At 42.6% G+C, this 20,882-nt stretch overlaps 1 protein-coding gene across 4 annotated transcripts in view; it reads right to left on the reverse strand.

The window, feature by feature from the left end:
* The window catches only part of RABGAP1L (RAB GTPase activating protein 1 like), a gene marked incomplete at both ends in the record, with an annotated part of 518,644 nt that overhangs the window by 125,880 nt on the left and 371,882 nt on the right, over positions 1 to 20,882 (reverse strand). For 2 of the 4 annotated variants that reach the window (XM_080699629.1, XM_080699627.1), the window contains one exon: positions 5,000 to 5,167. The exons of the other annotated variants lie outside the window; for them this stretch is intronic. In XM_080699629.1, the coding sequence (XP_080555755.1) occupies positions 5,000 to 5,167 (168 nt within the window). Of the gene's footprint in view, positions 1 to 4,999; positions 5,168 to 20,882 lie in introns of those variants that run through there. 4 annotated transcript variants of the gene reach the window in all.

The following is a 20,882-nucleotide window of genomic DNA, read 5'->3' on the forward strand; positions in this document are numbered from 1 at the left end:
CAAGCGTACGCAGCGTTAGAACACCAACATTTATATAAGGCAAATTAGGAAGTCGATTTAGGGCTTATTTTAATATAAAATTTAGTTTTAGATTTTGAGGGGCATCAGAAGCATACATGAGTGGGGTGTGGGGGTGCAAACCCGTGAACTCAGTACTTGGGAAGCTGAGACAGGAGGACCATAGGTGCAGGGACAGCGTCAAAAACGTAGCAAGACTCAGTGACCCTAGCAAGACCCTATTTCAAAACAAAAAATAAAAAATGTCTGGGAGTGTTGCTCAGAAGTAGAAAGCCCCTGAGTTCAATCCCCAGTACCACAAAGAAAAAACAAACTATACGGAACCACCTCTGTATTGGGGTCTTCAATTTCTTCTAAAAGTTGCCATCTCTCGTTTATGAGGCTTGCTTACGGCTGTTAAGGTAAGAAGTAAAAAGGAGAGGTGTACTCTCTTCTGTTCCTTCACCTCTCCTTAAAAGTACTGTTTTAAGAAAGTCGACAAATTAAAATGAAGATGCAATTTGACAGCCTAAGACATTTTATCAAGAGGAAACCTTACAATGGCCACTAAAGAGGCAGCTACAGCATCTGCCTATGTATAGATGCCTTTTTAAAATTTTTATTTTATTGTGGTACTAGGGATTGGACCCATGAGCACTGTACCTCTGAGCTACACCCTCAGCATTATTTTATTTTTATTTTGAAACAAGGTCTCACTAGGTTGATGAGAGTCTTCTTACTGCTGAGGCTGTCCTTGAACCTGAGATCCTCCTGTTTCAGCCTCCCAAATACTGGGATTGCAGACACACACCACCACACCCAGTTCAGCCTATGAATATATGTATTTTTTAACCCTCCTTGTGTTGAGAGTCCTTTGGATGTACCATGGATAGTCCACAGAGTATAATATCAATACTGAAACTATCCAACATGAATTTTAATATATTATTATCTGATAATAACTTCTCGTGTTGTATGGTAGCAATGAGAAAAATTCCAGAGGAAAAAGAAATTTTGAACATGAACAGAGTAAAAGTCTTTTTGTCTTTCTCCAAATTTCACACACTTAACACTCCGGCCCTGTGTCATTCTGGATACCATTTTGAAAGTGTTTCTCTCACTGAAAAATTCAGTGCAAGAGGATCACATTGTAAAGTAGCTATTTTTTTTAAGAAGCAGAAGAGTGGGAATAGTTCTAACCTCTGGGTATCAGCTCCAGATGCTTCTAGTCCAAACTTCACTTCTCTTGCTTGATAAATCCTTCCTTCAAGGCCTCTAATAAGAGGCCCTGATTTTTTAAAAATTATTTGAGAAAAAAAATAATCTAAGAGGCCGGGTGTGGTGGTACACACTTGTAATCCCATCATTTGGGAGGTGGAGACCAGAGGAGTGGGGTTCGCGGACAGCCTCAGCTACTTAGTGAGGCCCTTCACAACTCAGTGAGACCCTGTTTCAAAAAATATAAAGACTAAAACACAGGACCAGGGGTATAGCTCGGAGGTAGAATGCCCCTGGGTTCTATCCCCAGTACCGCAAAAAAAAAAAAAAAAAAAAAAAAGAAAGAAAGGAAAAAAGAAAGAAAGGAAGGAAGAAAGAAAGAGAGAAAATCTAAGTATGGTTCTATGTCACACCTTCACTATATCTACCTCCCAATAGTTTTTTCTCCCTTCAGTTTTGGCATACAATCAGGACTTCTGTTTAACAAAAATATATTTTTATGTATTATATTAAAAATTATATATATTTGTTTTTTTTATACTTTATTTGGAAACAAGGTCTCACTAAGTTGCTGAGAGCCTCACTAAGTAGCTGAGGCTGGCTTTGAACCCGTGTGATCCTCCTGTCTCAGCTTCCCAAGCGTGGGGATTACAAGCGTGCGCCACCACGCCCGGCTTAAAATTATATATATTTGAAGGCCTGAGAATCAGTTGGAAGCAAAGTCTGCATGGCTGATATGGAGGATGTTTGTATCTCCTTCTTTGGTGTTTTTATTCCACTAAGAAATGTGTTTAGCTGGGCGTGGTGGCGCAAGTTTGTAATCCCAGCGCTTGGGAGGCTGAGACAGGAGGATCACACAGGTTCGAAGCCAGCCTCAGCTACTTAGTGAGGCTCTCAGCAACTTAGTGAGACCCTGTTTCCAAATAAAATATAAAATAGGTCTGGGAGTATAGCCCGGAGGTAGAAAGCCTCTGGGTTCCACCCCCAGTACCACCCAAAAAAAAAAAAAAAAAAAAAAAAAGAAATGTGTTTAGTGAGTCAGTACAGGGAGCTGGTGCCTAGTGGTGGTATGTAAAACAAACTACATGTACCTGATTTACTAAAGGAAAATTGTTCTTTACTGGTTGTACCTCTCAAGGGCAAAAACCCCACATGATCTATTCTTTTCAAGTAAGAGTTAGACAAACCTAGTGCTCTAGGACTTTGATGGTCCTTCTGTGCTCCAGAGAACAATGACCAAAGCTCAGAGTCCAAATCACAACATAGTCTTGATAAACTGTCATTTACTTGATTGTTTTTTAATTAACTTGTGTGTGTGTGTGTGCATATATATATATATTTTTTTTTTGGGGGGGTGGTACTGGGGTTCCTGAAAACCCTTCTACCTCTGGGCTATACTCCCAGACCTATTTTATATTTTTTAAATTTAGAAACAGGGTCTCTTAAGCACGGCTGGCTTCGAACCTGCGCGATCCTCCTGTCTCCGCCTCCCAAGTGCAGGGATTTCAAGTGTGCACCACCACGCCTGGCTTAACTCGTCTATATATATAATGAACAAAATTCCTGGGCTATTTTAAGGTCAAATATCTGTATCTGTTTAACACACAGGCATTCGAGTTGAAAACGTGCCTTAGATTTCAGCACTCGTCCTCTGCCCTGGAAATGAAGGGTGGAGCAACCACGTGTGGTGCGATGCCTACAGACTGCCCCGTGCAGATCAGCCAGCACTCTCACGTCACGAGCTAGCCCAACAACACAAGGCTGAGCAGCTGCACTTCTCCTGTGTGCATGCTAAACTTTGAGCAGTTATTCGCTGGTCAGCAGATCCCAACTCTCAGCCGTACCGCTCATTAAAGGACATGTGATTTCCCCAAATGTGGAGTAGAGTACCTTGGTTCTACCAATGATCCTGCAAGTGTAACTGTGTAAGGAGGCCCGAGGCTTCCAAAGGGCAACATAGACAACTCCGTGTATTCTTTTCACGTGTCATGCGTGTGGTACTTTTACGTAGGCTCTGGATGTGAAGAGTCCAACCAACTGGAGGGATGCACTAAGTCAGATCTCCAATGGCAGCCAGGAGACCGTGTAACTGCAACAGACATGCGTGCGCTACCCGAGACCTCGGCATCTGTGACCCCAATGGCACGGACGCCGCTGCCTACTAAATGTCTGAACTAGTGGGTGGAGTCCAGGGCCTTCTACCTCTGGGCTGCTCTCCTAGACCTGTGTCATACTACAGGGTCTCGCTAGGTTGCTGAGAGCCTCCCCAAGTAGCCGAGGCTGGCTTCTAGAGATAGTTTAAATTCACCCCTGATGGAAATTTGAGCATAAGAAATAGTCTTAGTTATCAGTTTCCTTTTTCCTTCAAAATCCTGAAAATGTAAAAGCCCGAGAGAGTAGACGCCCTTGGGTCACAAAGTTAAGGAGTCTTTAAGATGTGCAAATGCATTCCACTAAGCCTGCTTTCTGAGATGCAGAGAATTTGTTGAGGCACGTGTTAACACTTCTTAGTGCTGACAGAGAATGCTTCTTACTCCACTTAAAAGCAACAACTCCTTTCTAATAGAATCATGAGTCTTCAGTTTTCTCCTTTATTAATGAAGCAATGTGGTTCAGGGAAGCAATGATCTCGCTTAGACTTTAAAACATGTGTACTGACCATTTTCATTTCTTTTTGAAATGGAAAATAAACTGTATGTCTGTATTTCTCAGAGACAACCTCCATTATTGCATGGTGCTGTGGTATGTAAGTTCCTCTCACAGTGATAAACAGACTTTCTTCAGAGTGGGAGATTCCTTCTATACATGGCCACCACACATGCTCGTTATGGCTTATACAGAGGGACTGTATTCGTGCACAATAAGTGTGAACAGAGTGACCTGGAATGGAGAGAGATCTGTGAGAGAAAGAGTTAAATCCAGGCAAGTGCATATTATACAGAAAAGCCTGTATTCTGAGAGAACTGAGGCGAGGGAAGGGTCTCGAATGGTCTGGAACTCCATTCCATAACACAGACAAAGCTAAATTATTCTTGTCTAATTACCAAATAACGGTATAGGACCACTGCAGACCAATTATCTTACAGAACAGTTCCTAGCTATCGTTCCCCAAACCACTGAGGAGAAACTCTGCAACAGTGATTGTGGGTATTTAATTTTAACCCTTGGTGGGAAATGAGGAAGGAGAAATTTTTCTCTTGTTCAGGAAATCAAATAACAAGCCAAGCTGACTTGCCACATGTAACAGCACAATCCCAGCAGCTTGGGGCAGTTTTACAGGTACACAGTTCCATCGTTCCAGGAGAGAAACCTACCATTTCCTACCCAAGGATTTTTAGGTAGTAAAATCCTCCCCCACCCCCAAGCAAAAGGGCAGGTTAGGAAGCCAGGCACAGATTTCTAAATAAGTCACTATGTCTGCTGTGAAATTTAACCCCTTGGAGACATCAATAACAGAACGCCTACATCTAACACTAGTATATTGCTTTACTGCTGAGCCTAGTCAATCAGAAAGGCTTTCTCCTCCTCCCCAATGCTAGAGAGAGATGTCACTTCTGTGACCCTGGGCTCTGAGAAAAGAGCCATGATTCCCACCAGCCAATTAAGGAGTGGCGTGGACCAGGGTCTAAAGGAGCCGCACAGCAGTGGCTGCTCAGCCCTTCCTTCCCGATAGAACGGGGGAGAAGGAGAAGGAAACAGAAGGTGAGCAGCCTCATCCAGGGGGAAATCCGCACAGAGGGTAGCAGCCTGTCTACAAACCAAGTTCAATGAAAATCGGTCTCACCGCCAGCAGCCGGGGCACAAACAGCCGATGCCCCATCCCCAGAAGTTCCAGCACGCGGCAGGCATACTCGTTCACCAGCTTGGCCCTCTCGTCGTGCATGTCCTGGGACTTTTTCACAGGAGGGGCGAGCTTGGCAGCTGGGGCTGGGCAGGGCACCCCTTCTTCCATGAGCAGGAAGTAGGTATCCAGAATGAGAGAGCTGGGTCTCTTCGCCACAATTTTAAGAACTGCGGTCGGAGAAGAAGCAGGCTTGTGTCTCCCCGGAGGAGGGTACACAGAGCAGTCTGGGGTGGGAACTGTCAGTTAGCGTCTCCACGAGCAAAACATTTTGGCTAAATTATCCACCGTGCGAGAGGCCCCCCGAGTAGATGGGAAAAGAAAAAGGAAATCAGATGCCGATCTCAATTTTTAAAAAATGGCCAAAGCAATCGGATGCAAGAAAATGGCTAAGAGCGATGCGGGAGAGTTCAGATACACGTGTAAAAACGGACAAGCTGCTCAGAAGGGTCCATCCTGTCAGAGCATGTGGGTGTGCATGTGTGTGCGCGCGCCGGAGCGTGTGTGTGTGCCTGTCTGTGTGTATCCGTGTGTGAGCAGGCGGCGGCGGCAGCAGCCAGGAAGCCAGGGCAGTTGTGAGCTGCAAGGAGAAAAGGATGAGCTCATGGCAATCTCTGATTCGTGGCAAGCTGCTCCCGCTGCCGCTGCTCCTGGCTGTGAATCAGTAATGAAGGGGTAAGAAAGGAGGGGGAGGAGGAGGAGGAGGAGGTGAATGAGCATGCAGAGTCTGTCTCCGGGGAGAATGCTGTCATAAGAAGCCAATGGTGAGCGTCGGGCAGATGCGCGTCTCCTCCCCATGCACCTTCCATCAGCGTCGAATCCCCAAACCCGCAGACAGGCCAACTCGTGTTGCCCACCATGTGATGGGCGCCGAAAAATCAGCCGGCCAGCCAGCCATCTGAGAGGCCGACCCTATCCACACTGGCTTTCTAACCAGGAGATCAGAGAGAAGCCTGGCCCTGTTCTGTGGGAGCCTGGTGAAATGTGCGAGCTCTGTGCAGAAGTGAGGTGTCAGGGTCTGAAGGGAAGAGCGAGGACCACGCACCCGAGCCGTGACGTGACACGCCCTCACGCTGAAGAGTGTTTTTGCAGTGATAGGACTTTTTCAATGTCGGGATGTGCGAGAGCATCTTGTGCCCTGGGAAGGCTGGCCACAATCAAAAGAAGGTTTTCCCAAACATACAGCACAATAAAATATGAAAATACAACATATTAAGAGTGTACATGGAAGAAATGACTAGAGTTGAGATTTGCAACACAAAAATAACTTAATGTCATAGCCGCGATATCGTGGTTAGTGTTTTACAACACTTTTGACAATCTCTAGTCAACTTAATCCTTTATTAATTATAATGCTAATAATGGGCATTAAGCATAGTTGGAAATTTCACAATCTTGATGCTAAAGTATTATATTAATTTCCTTGATATTAAAAATCAGTGGTGGCCAAATAGAAGCAAAGAACAAGATGACCATTAGCGACAGTTTCTTAGCTTTCTTCTGACAATTAACTAGTCTGTGTTCAGTGTCTTGATTCTTCAGTCTGTGGCTGGTCTCCTAAACGTGAGACCAGTATCTTCCAGAAAGTTCTAGCATGTCACAAAGAACAACAGAGTCAAGGCACCGCAGCAAGCCTTTTCTTCTTTTCTTTTCCTTTTCCCTCCATTCTTCCCTCTTTCCCTCCGTCCCTTCTTACTTGTGATACTGGGGATGAAGAACGCAGGGCCATTCTACCTCTGGGCTACAGCCCTGGTCCTTTTTATGTGAAACAGGATATCACTAAGATGCTGAGGCTGTCCTTGAACCTAAGATCTTCCTGTCTCAGCCTCCCAAGTACTGGGATCACAGGTGTGCACCACCACGCCCAGCTACAGCAAACTTTCTTTCAGTCTTAGTTTCCTATTCTGATAAATAAGAGCTCTTAAGTCTGAAAGTTACCAAATAGAAACAAAGTTATTGGCCTGTCTATAACCCTAGTACAATAAATCAATGAGTTATGGAACTGGGATTAGCAACAAAGAACCAGGAAGAGAGAGATCACTGACATGAACAAAGTTGTATATGATTTCTTTTTCCAAAATTTCAGGAAAACAAAAATTAAAAAAAAACTAAACAGGAAGCATTTGACTTGCAAGGGAAGGAAGCGTACAGCAACTTCTTAGCTGATAGGATTTTTTTCTGATTTATTTTTTAAACGGTAGGAGAGAGATGCAATCCAACTAACTTGGCTCTTTTATTTATTTATTTATTTATTTTGGTGGTACTTAGGCTTGAACCCAAGGGCATTCTACCTCCAAGCTACATCCCCTGCCCCTCTCCTAAATTATTATTTTTTGGTTTTGATTTTGGGTTTTGAAACAGAGTCTTGATAGATTGCGGAGTCTCACTATGTTGTAGAGACTGGCTTTGAACCTGTGTTTCTCCTGTCTCAGCCTCCCAAATATTGGTAGTACAGGCATGAGCCTCCATGCCTGGCTTGACATGGTCTTCAAGAACACTTGCAAGGCTGGGCGTGGTGGCGCACGTCTGTAATCCCTGTACTTGGGAGGCTGAGACAGGAGGATTGCAGGTTCGAGGACAGCCTCAGCAAGTAGTGAGACTCTCATCAATCTAGAGAAACCCTGTTTCCAAATAAGAAATAAAATCGAGCTGGGGGTGTTGCTCGAAGGTAGAATACCTTTGGGTTCAATCCCCAGTAACACACACACACACACACACACACACACACACACGCCTACATGCGCACATGTACACACGCGCACACAGACTTGCAAAAGCATTTGCTTTTTTCTTATAGAAACCAGAAACAAAGAACTTCCGTCCCCCCCCAAATTCTGATATAAATAAGTAAAAATTAATCAAATGAAGTTCTTAAAAGAAGTTGAAATCATATGAACTAAGTCTTAAATATAATAATTAAAATATGATACCTATTTTGGTGTGGGTACTAAGGATTGAACTCAAGGCCTCTGCATGCTGGGCAAGCGCTCTACCACTGAGCTACATCCTCAGCCCTTTTACTCACTATTTTACTTTTTGACCAGTGTCTCACTAAGATGCCTAGGCTGAGCCAGGATGGCACGTGTTTGTAATTTCAGTGCTTGGGAAGCTGAGACAGGAGGATTGCAGGTTCGCACTCAGCCTCAGCTACTTAGGCCCTCCACAACTTAGTGAGACTTTGTTTACAAATAAAAAATAAAACAAGGATGGAGGTGTAGCTCAAACATAGAATGCCCCTGGGTTCAATCCCCAATACCACACACACAAAAAAAACAATAAAAGAAAAGTAAAAAAAGTCTAGGTTCGTCTCATACTTGGGATCCTTCTGTCTTAGCCTCCCCAGTAGCTAGGATTATAGTTGTGCACCAACATACTTGGCTTAAGATAGAATACCTTAATGAGCACACCAAGTACTTAAAATAATGAGGTAGGGCCGGGCGTGGTGGCGCACGCTTGTCATCCCCGCGCTTGGGAGGTGGAGACAGGAGGGCCGCGCTGGCGTAAGAGACCCTGTTTCCAAATAAAAAAATATAAAATAGGTCTGGGAGTGTAGCCCAGAGGTAGAAGGGCTTCCAGAAACCTCAGTACCACCAAAAGAAGAAGAAGAAGAAGAAGAAGAAGAAGAAGAAGAAGAAGAAGGAGGAGGAGGAGGAGGAGGAGGAGGAGGAGGAGGAGGAGGAGGAGAAGGAGAAGAAAAAGGAGGAGAAGGAGGAGGAGGAGGAAGAGAAGGAGGAGAAGGAGGAGGAGAAGAAGAAGGAGGAGAAGGAGGAGGAGGAGGAGAAGGAGGAGGAGGAGGAGGAGGAGGAGAAGAAGGAGGAGAAGGAGGAGGAGGAGGAGAAGGAGGAGGAGGAGGAGGAGGAGGAGGAGAAAAAGAAGGAGGAGAAGGAGGAGGAGGAGGAGGAGGAGAAGGAGGAGGAGGAGGAAGAGGAGAAAAAGGAGGAGGAGAAGGAGGAGGAGGAGGAGGAGGAGGAGGAGGAGGAGGAGGAGGAGGAGGAAACTGAAGTATATGAACAGAAAGGCAGTCATGTACTCCGGCTCCTTCAACCTCTCCACCACACAGCTCCTCAAAAATCCATCCCCAGCACTTTCAAAGTCCCCGCTGTTTCCCAGCCCTGGTCCTGTCTCCGCCCGTCCTTTCAGGACAGGATGCTGATCAATACCAAGTAAAACAAACCTTGCAGAACAGCCCTCCTGTCAGGGAAGAATAGATGAGGGAGTTTTCGCAGCCCCTGAGGAATCCCCTCATCTCAGTTTTTCTTCCTCTTCCTTCCAAGCCCCAAGTACATTACTGCTGATGAGATTCAGCAATAAGCTACAGAACACTTTTGAGAAAAAAATTTGAATTATAAAGTAGTTCAAAATGTAATCCTAGGAATTCCTCTGAAGTAACCAGTTAATGACACATGATTTCTCAAAGCGTCTCACACTACCATAAAAGAGATTTTCATTCTAAAATGTAGGTCCAACAGCAAGATACACTGTGGGAAATCTGGGGAGACGACCTATAGAAGAGGAAAAGCTTTTTCTTTCGGTTCTCCTACGTTCTCTGCCTGGAGCTCTGCAAGTAAGTGGGACCAAAGACAGGTTGATTGGAAAAATCACCGAAGCTTACAGTGTACCTGATGTCTTCTCTCCTCTTCTATAGGACTTTCTGGTAAGAATGAAGAAAAGTACTATTTATTGAATACCTGCCATGTGTTCCGTACCATGAGTGATTCCATTCCATTTCATTTCAGTTTCATTTCATGGTGACAGGGATTGACTCCAGAGCATCCTTCGTGCTAGGTAAGCACTGTCACTGAGGGGTGTGCGCGCGTGCGCATGTGCGTTGCTGAGGACTGAACCCGGGGTGTTCTACCTCTGCACTACACCCTCAGTCCTACTTTATTTTAAAACAGGCCTCACTAAGTTGCTGAAGCACTGAGTTGCTCTCGCCTGGACTCCCTGTGTGTTCTCTGAGCACCTGCTGAGCTTCGTTGACTTTTCAGATGAAAGAAAATCACCAGACGTGGCGGTACCTACTTGTAATCCCAGTAGTTGGGAAGCTAAGGTAGGAGGACCACAGGTTCACAGCCAGCATTTGCTAATGAGTGAGGTCCTCCAAAACTTAGTGAGACCCTGTTTCAAAATTAAGAATAAAAAATAGGGCTGAGGGTGTAGCTTGAAGGTAAATTGCCCCTGGATTCAATCCCCCAGTTACATAAACAAACAAACACTGTGTTCACCCAGACATTTATTATATATTTATTATATATTATAGAGGGAGTCAGCCAGAGCAGGCATTGCTGGGGGACCACCTGCCTCTTTAGTTCAGTCTGAAGACACAGACACGTTAACAGTGTGTAGCAAAGCGTCCCCAGTTCGCCAGCGAGGAGGAGGAGGAACTCGAGGACAGAAGTCCTTGGCTATTTCTTTTTTACCCCATGTTCTCCTCCTGAAAAGAGGCGTCCTCAATGATTTGCCAAGTTCTAAAGATCCAATGAGCAGGTGGGATAGAGATCCTTCGGGGGCAGTGCCGACGTCCTGGCACTAATCTGCACACTCGCGGTCCTCCTGCCCGGCACTGTGCGCCACGCTTCCGGGCACAGACCCGGATCAGAGGCTGCTTCCCGCTTTATGGCTCATCCAAGCTCTTGCAGGAAAGGCTAAAATGAAATGTAACGAGACGGGGCTTACAAGTGACTGCACAGGAAACGCGTCTCATTATTTCCTAGTTGGAACTCATACATCGAAGAATTAAGAGTCCAAAATAAAGGCCACCACACAATTAACTGGCACTGTGGGGGGAGCGGCGATTCAGGTTAGGAATCTATGGAAATTCAAAGGAAAAAACTTTCTGGAAAATACCCCAGACTTCTCTAGGGTTTTTTTTTTTTTTTGTGCACTGTATTCATATACATCATAATGGGATAAGAAACTTGTGTAGACATACGTGCACACATCGCCCAGTTAGCCCCTACCCCACACCATTCCCTCCCCCTCCCTCCTTCCCATGCTTGGCTTAGTGGTTGACATCTAATATTATAGCAATTTATCCAAAATTAACAATGATAATCTCACATAACAGGTTCATTTGTCTGATATCAAACTTTTGATCACTTAGAGATAACATTTCAGTATTTCTTTTTGCTTTCTTTCTTAGCAGGGGATATTTTTTTAAGGTGAAACTATCCTACATTTTTATTCCAGAAAAAAAAATCTATCCTAACATGAAATATGAACTCTAAATACCCAAAACAATCTCGAAAAAGAACAAAGCTAGAAGATGTACATTTTCTGATTTCAAACCTTATAAAGCTACATTAATTGAAACAGTGTAGTACTGCTATAAAGGCAGACATATAAACCAGTGGAGTAAAATAAAAAGCCTAGAAATAAATTCTTCCATATATGGTCAAGTTATTTTTGACAAGGTTTCCAAGAGCATTTGGTGAAGGAAATAATGATCCTTTCACTAAATATTGTTGAAAAATAATAATTACATGAAAAAGAATAAGGTTGTACCCTTACCTAACACCATATACAAATATTAACTCAAAATAGATAAAAGACCGAGATGTAAATCTTAAGACTATAAACTTTTAGAAGAAAACCTGAGTCATAACACTTCACAACATTGAAATTGGCAGTGATTTCTTGGATATCATTTCAAAGGCACGGCAACAACAGAATAAACAAACAAACTTCCTACAAAATAAAATAATATTGTACATCCAAAGACAGTGTAAACAGAGTTAAAAGTTACTGATAGAATGGGGTAAAATATTTCCAAATGCTATATCTGAAGATATAATAATATTCCAAATAGAAATCCTAAAAATTAGCAACAATAAAAGCAAACAATACAATTTAGAAATAGGTAAAAGACTAAAATAAATAATGAATCTCCAAAGATTTTAACCAATAAACACATGAATATATTCTTCTTTGCTTAGTTGTCTGCTGGATGGAAAATCTTGTTTCTCTGCTTCTAGTGTGTATTACCTATTTCTTCTTTGTAGTTAATCTCTTTGAGTATTTTCTCTAGCGCTGGTTTTGAAGACATAAATTCCTTCAGTTTCTGTTTGTCATGGAAGCTTTTTATTTCCCCATCTAATTTGATAGATAGTTGTGCTGGGTAGGAAATTTTTGGCTGGAAGTTGTTTTCTTTCAGAGTTTGGAATATGTTACTCCAAGCCCTTCTGGCTCTCATGACTTGGTTTGGGAAGTCTGGAGTGATTCTAATTGGTTTGCCTCTGAATGTCACTTGGCCCTTTGTTTTTGTTGCCTTTAAGATTCTCTGCTTGGCTTCCACATTGGTCATTTTGACAATTATGTGGCGTGGGGATCCTCTTCTCTGATCCTGTCTAAAGGGAGTTCTATAAGTTTCCTGGACCTGTGTATTGATCCCTTGCTCTATGTTTGGAAAATTTTCTGCTATTATTTCTTTGAAAATATTATTGATCCCTTTGGTTTCACCTTCTTTTCCCTCCTCTATTCCAATTATTCTTAGGTTAGCTCTCTTAAAATGGGCCCATATTTCTTCAATGTCAGATTCCTGCTGTCTGATTTTTTTTCTAAGTTATAAATTATGCGTTCGTTTTTGGAGTGATCCTCTTCTAGGAGCGAGATTCTATTCTCCATGTGGTCTAGTCGATTGTTTATACTTTGAATTGAGGCCTTTACCTCAATGATTGCATCCTTTATGTCTTTTAGACTCTCTCTAAATTCTTTTCGAAGGTCCTGTATTATTTCTACAGTTATATTCCTGATTTGATCTTCTGGCGATCTCTGAATTTCTTTGTTATCAGGTTCTGATAATATGGGGTTGTGGGCATTCATTGCTCTATTGTTGTTCCTCTTTCCCATGACTTCAGAAGTTTGTTCCTTCCCTGGATCACTATGACTTCACTTAGGGTGCTCTGTATCTCGAGTCTGTGGTAATCTCAGCCACCACTACTCCTTTACTGGGTTGTATCGCAGTCTCAGACCCAGAGAGTTAATCAAGGCCATGAGGGGTGCCGGGCTGTGTGTTTTCCCACGGGAAGCTGCGACTAAGGTGTGGTATCTCTGCCACCGCTACTCCTTCACTGGGTTGGACTGCAAAATTTCAGACCTAGGGAGATTATCAAAGTCCCTGGGTGTGCAGTACAGGGATTTTTCCTTTAGGGGCCGCAATTTCACTCATGGTTATTGTGCGTGTTGATCAGGAGCTGTCAAGGGCACGGTGAACTCGTTGTCACTGCTGGCAATATGGCGCTGTTGCCACGCCCTTGGCCGTGAGGCTGGCGTATTTCTTTTCTGGTTTTGAGCTCTGTTCTGAATCCTTGGAAGGCGTGATGAGCTTGACCACTGGGAGTTTTAGACATTCTGTGTGACCACTGGGAGTTTTAGACGGTCTTTGTACTGAAAGAAATGCTGAATTATACCCAAATGATCCGCAGCTGCTCACTTCAGCTCCTTGTTTACCTTTCCTCTCTGGATCCTGGTGCTGTGAGGGAAGATGGTGCCGGCACGGCCCCGCTGTTGCATTGCAGGCTTGATTTCTGGTCTCTGGTTGTTCTTCTAGTCTTTTTTTTCTCTATCCCTTGTGTTTACATTTTTTATTTCTCTGCTCATGGCATTTTCTGGCTATGAAAAGCAATGATTTTGTGGCAATAGAGATCGAGTTTTAGCAGGGCTCATAAATGCTGCTTTTCTCGGTCGCCATCTTCCTAGAAGTCCTTCTCTAGGTTTTGTTTTTAAGAATGCTCTGGTCTCTTGGGAGACAATAGACATACTGCTCAGGGAAGTTTTTATGTCTTTTTTTCATGGGATTGGGGATTAAACCCAGGGGACATTCTATCTCTGAACTATACCACCAGCCCCATTTTATTTTTTTGTTTCAAAACAGGGTCTCACAACGTCGATGAGAGTCTTACTACTTGCTGAGACTGTCCTCCAACCTGTAATCCTCCTGTCTCAGCCTCACAAGTACTGGGGTTACAGACATGTACCACCAGGCCTGGATTCCACTGTTTGATTTTAAACAGAAGAGATTTAAAATACAAACAACTTAAAAACATTCTGAGTAGACTAGGCAGCGGCACTGACGCCATCTCTCCTATCCTTCCTTAGGATTCCAGTGATCTACTTCTTTTTTTGTGTGTGATACTGGGGGTGGAACCCAGGGACATTCTACCTCCGAGCTGCACCTCCAACCCTATTTTTGATTCTTTATTTTGAGACCGGGTCTCATTGAGTTGCAGAGGGCCTTGCTAAGTAGCTGAGGCTGTCTGCGAACCACCATTCTCCAGTCTCACTACAACCTCTTTTGAATGGTGGTCATTCGGTGTCTGCTTCCACTGCTGCCCTGACAGGCAGCTCCAGAGGCTGCCCGCTTCATTACCACATATTTACATTTTCTAGACACAGAATATATATAAGTCAGCAATCTGAAACTTCTACTTTATAGGTGCAATTACATATAAATATACATAACTTTTACTGAAGTGTGATTAGCTTACAAAAAGCTATAGATATTTAATGTACCCTATGTCAGATATTCTTATATATTTGAACATGAGTATAGACCCATGAGACCGTTATCACTCTCAGTACCAAAACCTTACCCATCATCTCTAAAAACTTCTTCCTGTTTCCCCCTTTTTATTCTCTTGTGGCTAGAGCATCCACCTCAGTAATATACTTTATAACAACCATGATAAGTATACTTATTTTTTCCATGTGACGTTACTTGAACTACTTGAAGACAGCCCTCATTTTCCTTTCTGTAAACTAATCATGGCATTGGGACTCTTAGCTGATTTCTAGATCATTCTACACTGTTTACAATTCTGCCTGCTGCTCTAAGTACACATTTTTTGGGACAGCATCTCTTGAAATAATGCTGCCCACATTGAAAAAATATACTCTGGATTTGATAATAGCATTACAAAATAATGGGATTTTGTTAGATTCTTGAAAATGTCAGTTGGATGCAGTGGCACATGCCTATAATCCCAGTATATGAGACAGGAGGATTGCAGGTTCGAGTCCAGCCTCACAACTTAGCGAGGCCCTTTGCAAATCAGTAGGAGCCTAATAAAAAAAAAATAAAATTAATAAAAAAAAAAAAAACACCGGGTGTGGTGGCGCATACTTGTAATCCCCGCACTTGTGAGGCGGAGACAGGAGGATCGTGCAGGTTCGAAGCCAGCCACGCTGGCTTAAGAGACACTGTTTCCAAAAATAAAAAATAGGTCTGAGAGTGTAGACCGGAGGTAGAAGGGATTCCAGGAACCCCAGTACCACAAAAAAAAAAAAATTTTTTTAATTAAAAAATGAAATAGGTCCGGGAGTGTAGCTTGAAGGTAGAATGCCCCTGGGTTCAATCCCTCATACCACACACACACAAAAAGAAAGAAGAAGGAAAAAAAGAAAGAAAGAAAGAAAGAAAGAAAGAAAGAAAGAAAGAAAGAAATGTCAAGGTCTAATAACATGTTTATCTGATTAAGAGAAAGCCCAAGGCCACAGACAAACGGCACTCATGACCATAAAGCTTGGAGCAGGCAGAGCCAGGAAGCTGAGGTCCAGAGTATGTATGATGCACAGCAGGGGGTAGGCATTTCCTGCACTATAATCTGCTATCTTTCAATTAATGTAGCTCATAAAGAAGCTATCTTATTAGAAGGATGAAGCTTTCACATTTCATCCACAGAGAATTGGTCCAAAGCCTGCTCCTGCAATCTGCTATGAAAGAATTTAATATTCTTAGACTTGAGTCAAGAGAGGGGATCCGAAGGCTGCTTGGAGAAGAGTTACTTTTTTTTTTTTTGGTGGTACTGGGGTTCCTGGAAACCCTTTTACCTCTGGGCTACACTCCCAGACCTTTTCTTTTTTTCTTTTTAACGGGTCTGGGGTTGGAACCCAAGGGCATTTGACCTCTGAGCTACACCCCCTGCCCTGTTTTTTATTCTTTATTTTGAAACAGGGTCTCACTAAGTTGCGGAGAGCCTCACTAACTAGCTGAGGTTGTCCGTGAACCGCGATCCTCCGGTCTCCGCCTCCCAAATGCTGGGATTACAAGTGTGTGCCACCATGCTGGGCTGACCTATTTTTTATATTTTTATTTGGAAACAGGGTCTCTTAAGCCAGCAAGGCTGGCTTCGAACTTGCACGATCCTCCTGTCTCCGCCTCCCAGGCGCAGGGATTACAAGCGTGCACCACCACGCCTGGCACAAGAGTTACTTTTAAATATATATTTGCGTTGATAAAGCACCTGTGCCTTCTTGGTTTTTAAGTGGTAAGCACTCTCTTTTTCAATCACACAGTTCAAGGAGTGACACCCTTGGCAGCCAAGCCACAGTGTCTATATCAGAGCTGCTTTCAGGGGCGGAGCTCGTGACTCAGGCTTGAGTGTGGAATGCCATCCCAGGTCTTTCCTTCTTTCCTGGACAATGTGTGCAAAACTCATATTCATTTTCAACTGGAGCAGAAGGCATAAACATATGTTAGTAGAGGCTGATTTTTATTTTAAATTGATCAAATTTAAATTATGACATATAGAATTTAAATTATTCCTTGATCCTCTAAGTCAGATAAACATTTTAGTTTTTATCTTTATGCACATGTGTTTTGTCCTTATTGTTTTAAAATATTAGGTGCTGTGCTCATCTAGATAAGCTTTGAATTGTCTCTACCTTCTTTACATGGTTAGTGTCTGTCTGTCTCTTTCTCTGTCTCTTTCTCTCTCTTCCTTCCTCCCTCTGGCTGGTGTTACTGGGGATGGAACCCAGGGGCATTCTACCTCCAAGCTACACCCCTAGCCTTTTTTATTTTTCATTTTGAAACAGGGTCTTGTAGTCTAACTAAGTTGCTAAGGCTGTCCTTGAACCTCCAATCGTCCTGTCTCAGCCTCCCAAATCTGGGGATTATAGACAGAACTGATGCCCAGCTCTATCTCTACTCCTCTATTAAAAGTCCAATCTGGGGCATCTTCATGTTGTGCAGGATGCTAGGAGTAGATAAACAGCTGTCACTGCGAAAAATACTATTTTCAGTGAAGGAGTTATGTGGGTTAAGCCATGTATTAGCGAGTGAATTTGTTTCTACAAAATGACTGTGTCAAGATGGGGACCTTGGTGTTTTCAAATGGACAGGCCCGTGTTCTGGAGCAGAGGTGGTGAAAGCCTGGACGGCTCCCTCCCGGCCACCCCTACGGGCACACACTCGTTCCTGCACAGCTGCAGATGATGCGTGGAATTGTGGAGGTGGCAACCTGGTAAGTGGGCGGTGATGTTTTCTCTCTCCTTTTACCGGAGGTGCTCTGTTCCCCCTCCACCGTCCTTGTGAGCTCAGTGCTCGTCTGCAGTCAGTATCACCCTGAGTATCTTGCAGGATGACAGCCACAGACAGCCGAGTACACGAGGGTCTTCTCTGCTTGACGGGCTCCTTTACCTAAGCTATTTGTCCAAGCAGAGATTACTACGCATATCGAGTCGCTAAAGTATGGACACTAGTTGCTTTTATTCAGCGTTTACAAGGGCCAGGCCCGATTCCAAGCCCTTAGAGGACATCGCTGCGTTTAACCTTAAGGACCAAGGTGCCCATTTCCCTCGGGAGGCACCTGAGATCAGAAAAACTAAGTGACTTGTTCAAGGTCATGCAGCTAGTGCTGCTGCCCTAAAATCCGGCATCTTGGTATATATATTATGCTGAAGGAATTTGAGAAATACCAGGAAGGACGTTTCCCTGGCTTAGTTCCCTGAAGCCGGTCGAGACTTTCACGCTAAGAAGTGGCCTTCCTATGCCTGGGGAAAGGAACATCGTGGCCTCTGAAGGTGGAAGAACACTGAGAGAATCTGAATGAACAGGGCTTGCCTAGTCCCCGCCCCCAGTTTACTGCTCCTAGCTCATATACTGTGTTCCGCCATGTGCTCCCCCAACACGCCATTATTCATCAAACCTAGTCAAGAGTGCCCAAGTTTAGCCATTTCCTTGAGCCTCTGTTTCCTTAGGAAGGCTCCTATGTCATGTAAAACATTATTGAGCACCTGTGCAAGGATGCTGGGAGTAGATAAACAGCTATCACTATGAAAAATAATGTTTTCGGTGAAGGAGCTATTTGGGTCATCCCATGTATTAGTGAGTGAATTTGTTTTTCTTGCTCCTATACTCAATCTTAGGCTAGAAGCAATATGTTTTTTCCTTTGTGAATATCCCCTTTCCCACAGGGGCCCCAGCTAAGAATTCAGAAGGGTAGAAGAAAGATATGCTTACTCTCCGACACACTGAGTAGTAATTGCAATTGTACTTTTTGAGTAGCTACAAATTTGATATTGAAGCATCTTAAATCTGATTCAAGTTATTATACTCACCAATACATTCCCAGTACCCAGCATAAAGACTAATATAGAAGGGATTCAGGAATTGTTTACTGAGTTGATCAATGTTGGAATTCCATATAATATATACCAATGTTTTAAATTTAGCAACCAAATAAATAGTGAATCCAAGAATTTGATGATACAAATTCTTAGTAAAAACATTACCGAGGTGGGAGGTAAGAATCAAATGGGAGAGAACCTTTTCAAATCATTCTACAAGGCCAGCATTACCCTTATACCAAAGGCAGACAAAAACATGATTAAAAAGAACCATAAACAATTTATAACTGATAAATATACATTCTAAAATTCTCATAAAATATTAATAAATCAAACTCAAAAGAACATAAAAAGATTACAGACCATCATTAAGCGTGATTTATTCCAGGTATGTGAGGGCGATTCAACCTACGCACATTATAAGTGTAATATGTCACATTGACACATTATAAACCATACAACCACCTCAGTGGACATGAGAAAAACCTTGGAAAAAGTTGGACCCTTGCCGGGCATGGTGGCGCACACTTGTAATCGCTGCACTTGGGGGGCGGAGACAGGAGGATCGCGCAGGTTCAAAGTCAGCCGCACTGGCTTAAGAGACACTGTTTCCAAATTTAACATATATATATAATAATATATATATATTATTATATATATATAGTCTGGGAGTGTAGCCCAGAGGTAGAAGGGCCTCCAGGAACCCCAGTACCACCAAAAAAATATTTCAACCCTTCATCATAAAGTCTATATAATACTTAAGTATAGGAAGAATGTACTTAAACACAATAAGGGCTATACATGACAAACTCATGGGCTACATTATACTGTTTGAACTGTCCAAATTATTTCCTTTAAAATCAGGATTAAGACAAGGGTGTCCTCTATTAACCACTTTTATTCAGTAAAGTATTTGCCACAGCAATAGGACAAGAAAAAGAATAAAGGAGGAACTCAAATGATCTCTACTTGTAGATGACATGATTTTATATAGAAAAACCTAAAGACTCGACCAGAAAACTGTTAGAACACTAAGATCACAGGATGTAAGATCCAACATACAAAAATCAACAGCTTTTTATAACCAGTAACAAAACTGCTGAGAAAGCAATCAGAAAAGCAATCTCATTGACAATCACGATATAAAATATCTACAAATCAATTGTACCAAAGAAGCACATAATTTCTACAACAAAATTACAAAACACTGATAAGACAAGCTGAAGGGGGCGTACAAAAATGTGACATTCTATTTTCATGGAATGACAGAGGCCAACAGGAAAGGGCAGTAGGTACATAAAAACATGCTCCACGTCGCTTGTCATCAGAAAATACAATCAAAACACTATGAGATATCATCTCACCCCAGTTACACGGCCATTATGAAAAAAATTAAATTCCAATACTGGTGAGGATGCAGAGAAAGAACAACTCTTATACACTGTTAGTAGGAATGTAAATTAGTATGGCCATATGGAAAACAGTATGGACGCCCTGAAAAAACTAAAAATAAAACAGCTCTATGATCCCAGAAATCCCCCTACTGGGATTGAAAGGAATTGAAATCAGTGTATGAAAAAGAAGTCTGGGCTCACATGTTTACTGTATGTGCACCTAATTGATTAGTGGATAAAGAAAATGTGCTTTATGTCCACAAAAGAGTATTCCTCAGCCATTAAGAAAAATGAAACATGAATAGAATTTCTGGAGGACGTTATTCTAAGCGAAATAAGTCAGAGACAGAAACACAAATACCACATGTCCTCACTTATACACAGGAGCCAACATCTCAGATCTCGGAGAAGTTGAGAATAGAATAGTGCCTACTAGAGACTGGGATGGATGTGGAGAGGGAGATGGAGAGGAGATGGTTAATTGGAATAGGAGTACAAGTGGGTAAGAAGAATAGCTTCTAATGTTCTACAGCATAACAATGGACAATAATTAATTATTTCAAATTACCTTATAGAGAGGATTTTGAATGTTTCCAAGACAAAGAAATCATAGGGAAGAGCTATGCCAATTACTCTGACCTGGTCATTATACAATGATCAGATCACGTATTGAAATGCCACAATGTACTACATAAATAAGTATGATCACTACGTGTTAATTAACAAGTGCATATTAAAAAATGTCACCAGTGCCTGTTGTGGCACAGACATTACACCACCCACTTCTATGTATGGTCTACTTCTATATAATATATTGCATTAAAGTGTGGATTTAATAAATTATTTGCTCAGTTTGTGCTGAGGCTCAGAAAATGGTACTTCTAAATACAGTACCTTGGTATGTCAATTGTTTTAAATGAAAGGCACTTGGGGATTAGCAGATACTGAATGAGGACTGTGAAGTTCCCTTACCTACTTAAAGGCCAGCTCCACCAGAGATGGGCATGATTGTCTTCAGCCTTCTGATTAAAATGTCAGTAACCAAGAGAAATTAAATTTATATCATAGAGGAAGAGATTAAAAAT

This window comes from Muscardinus avellanarius, assembly GCF_963383645.1.
Source record: "Muscardinus avellanarius genome assembly, chromosome: 7".
Taxonomy (NCBI): domain Eukaryota; kingdom Metazoa; phylum Chordata; class Mammalia; order Rodentia; family Gliridae; genus Muscardinus; species Muscardinus avellanarius.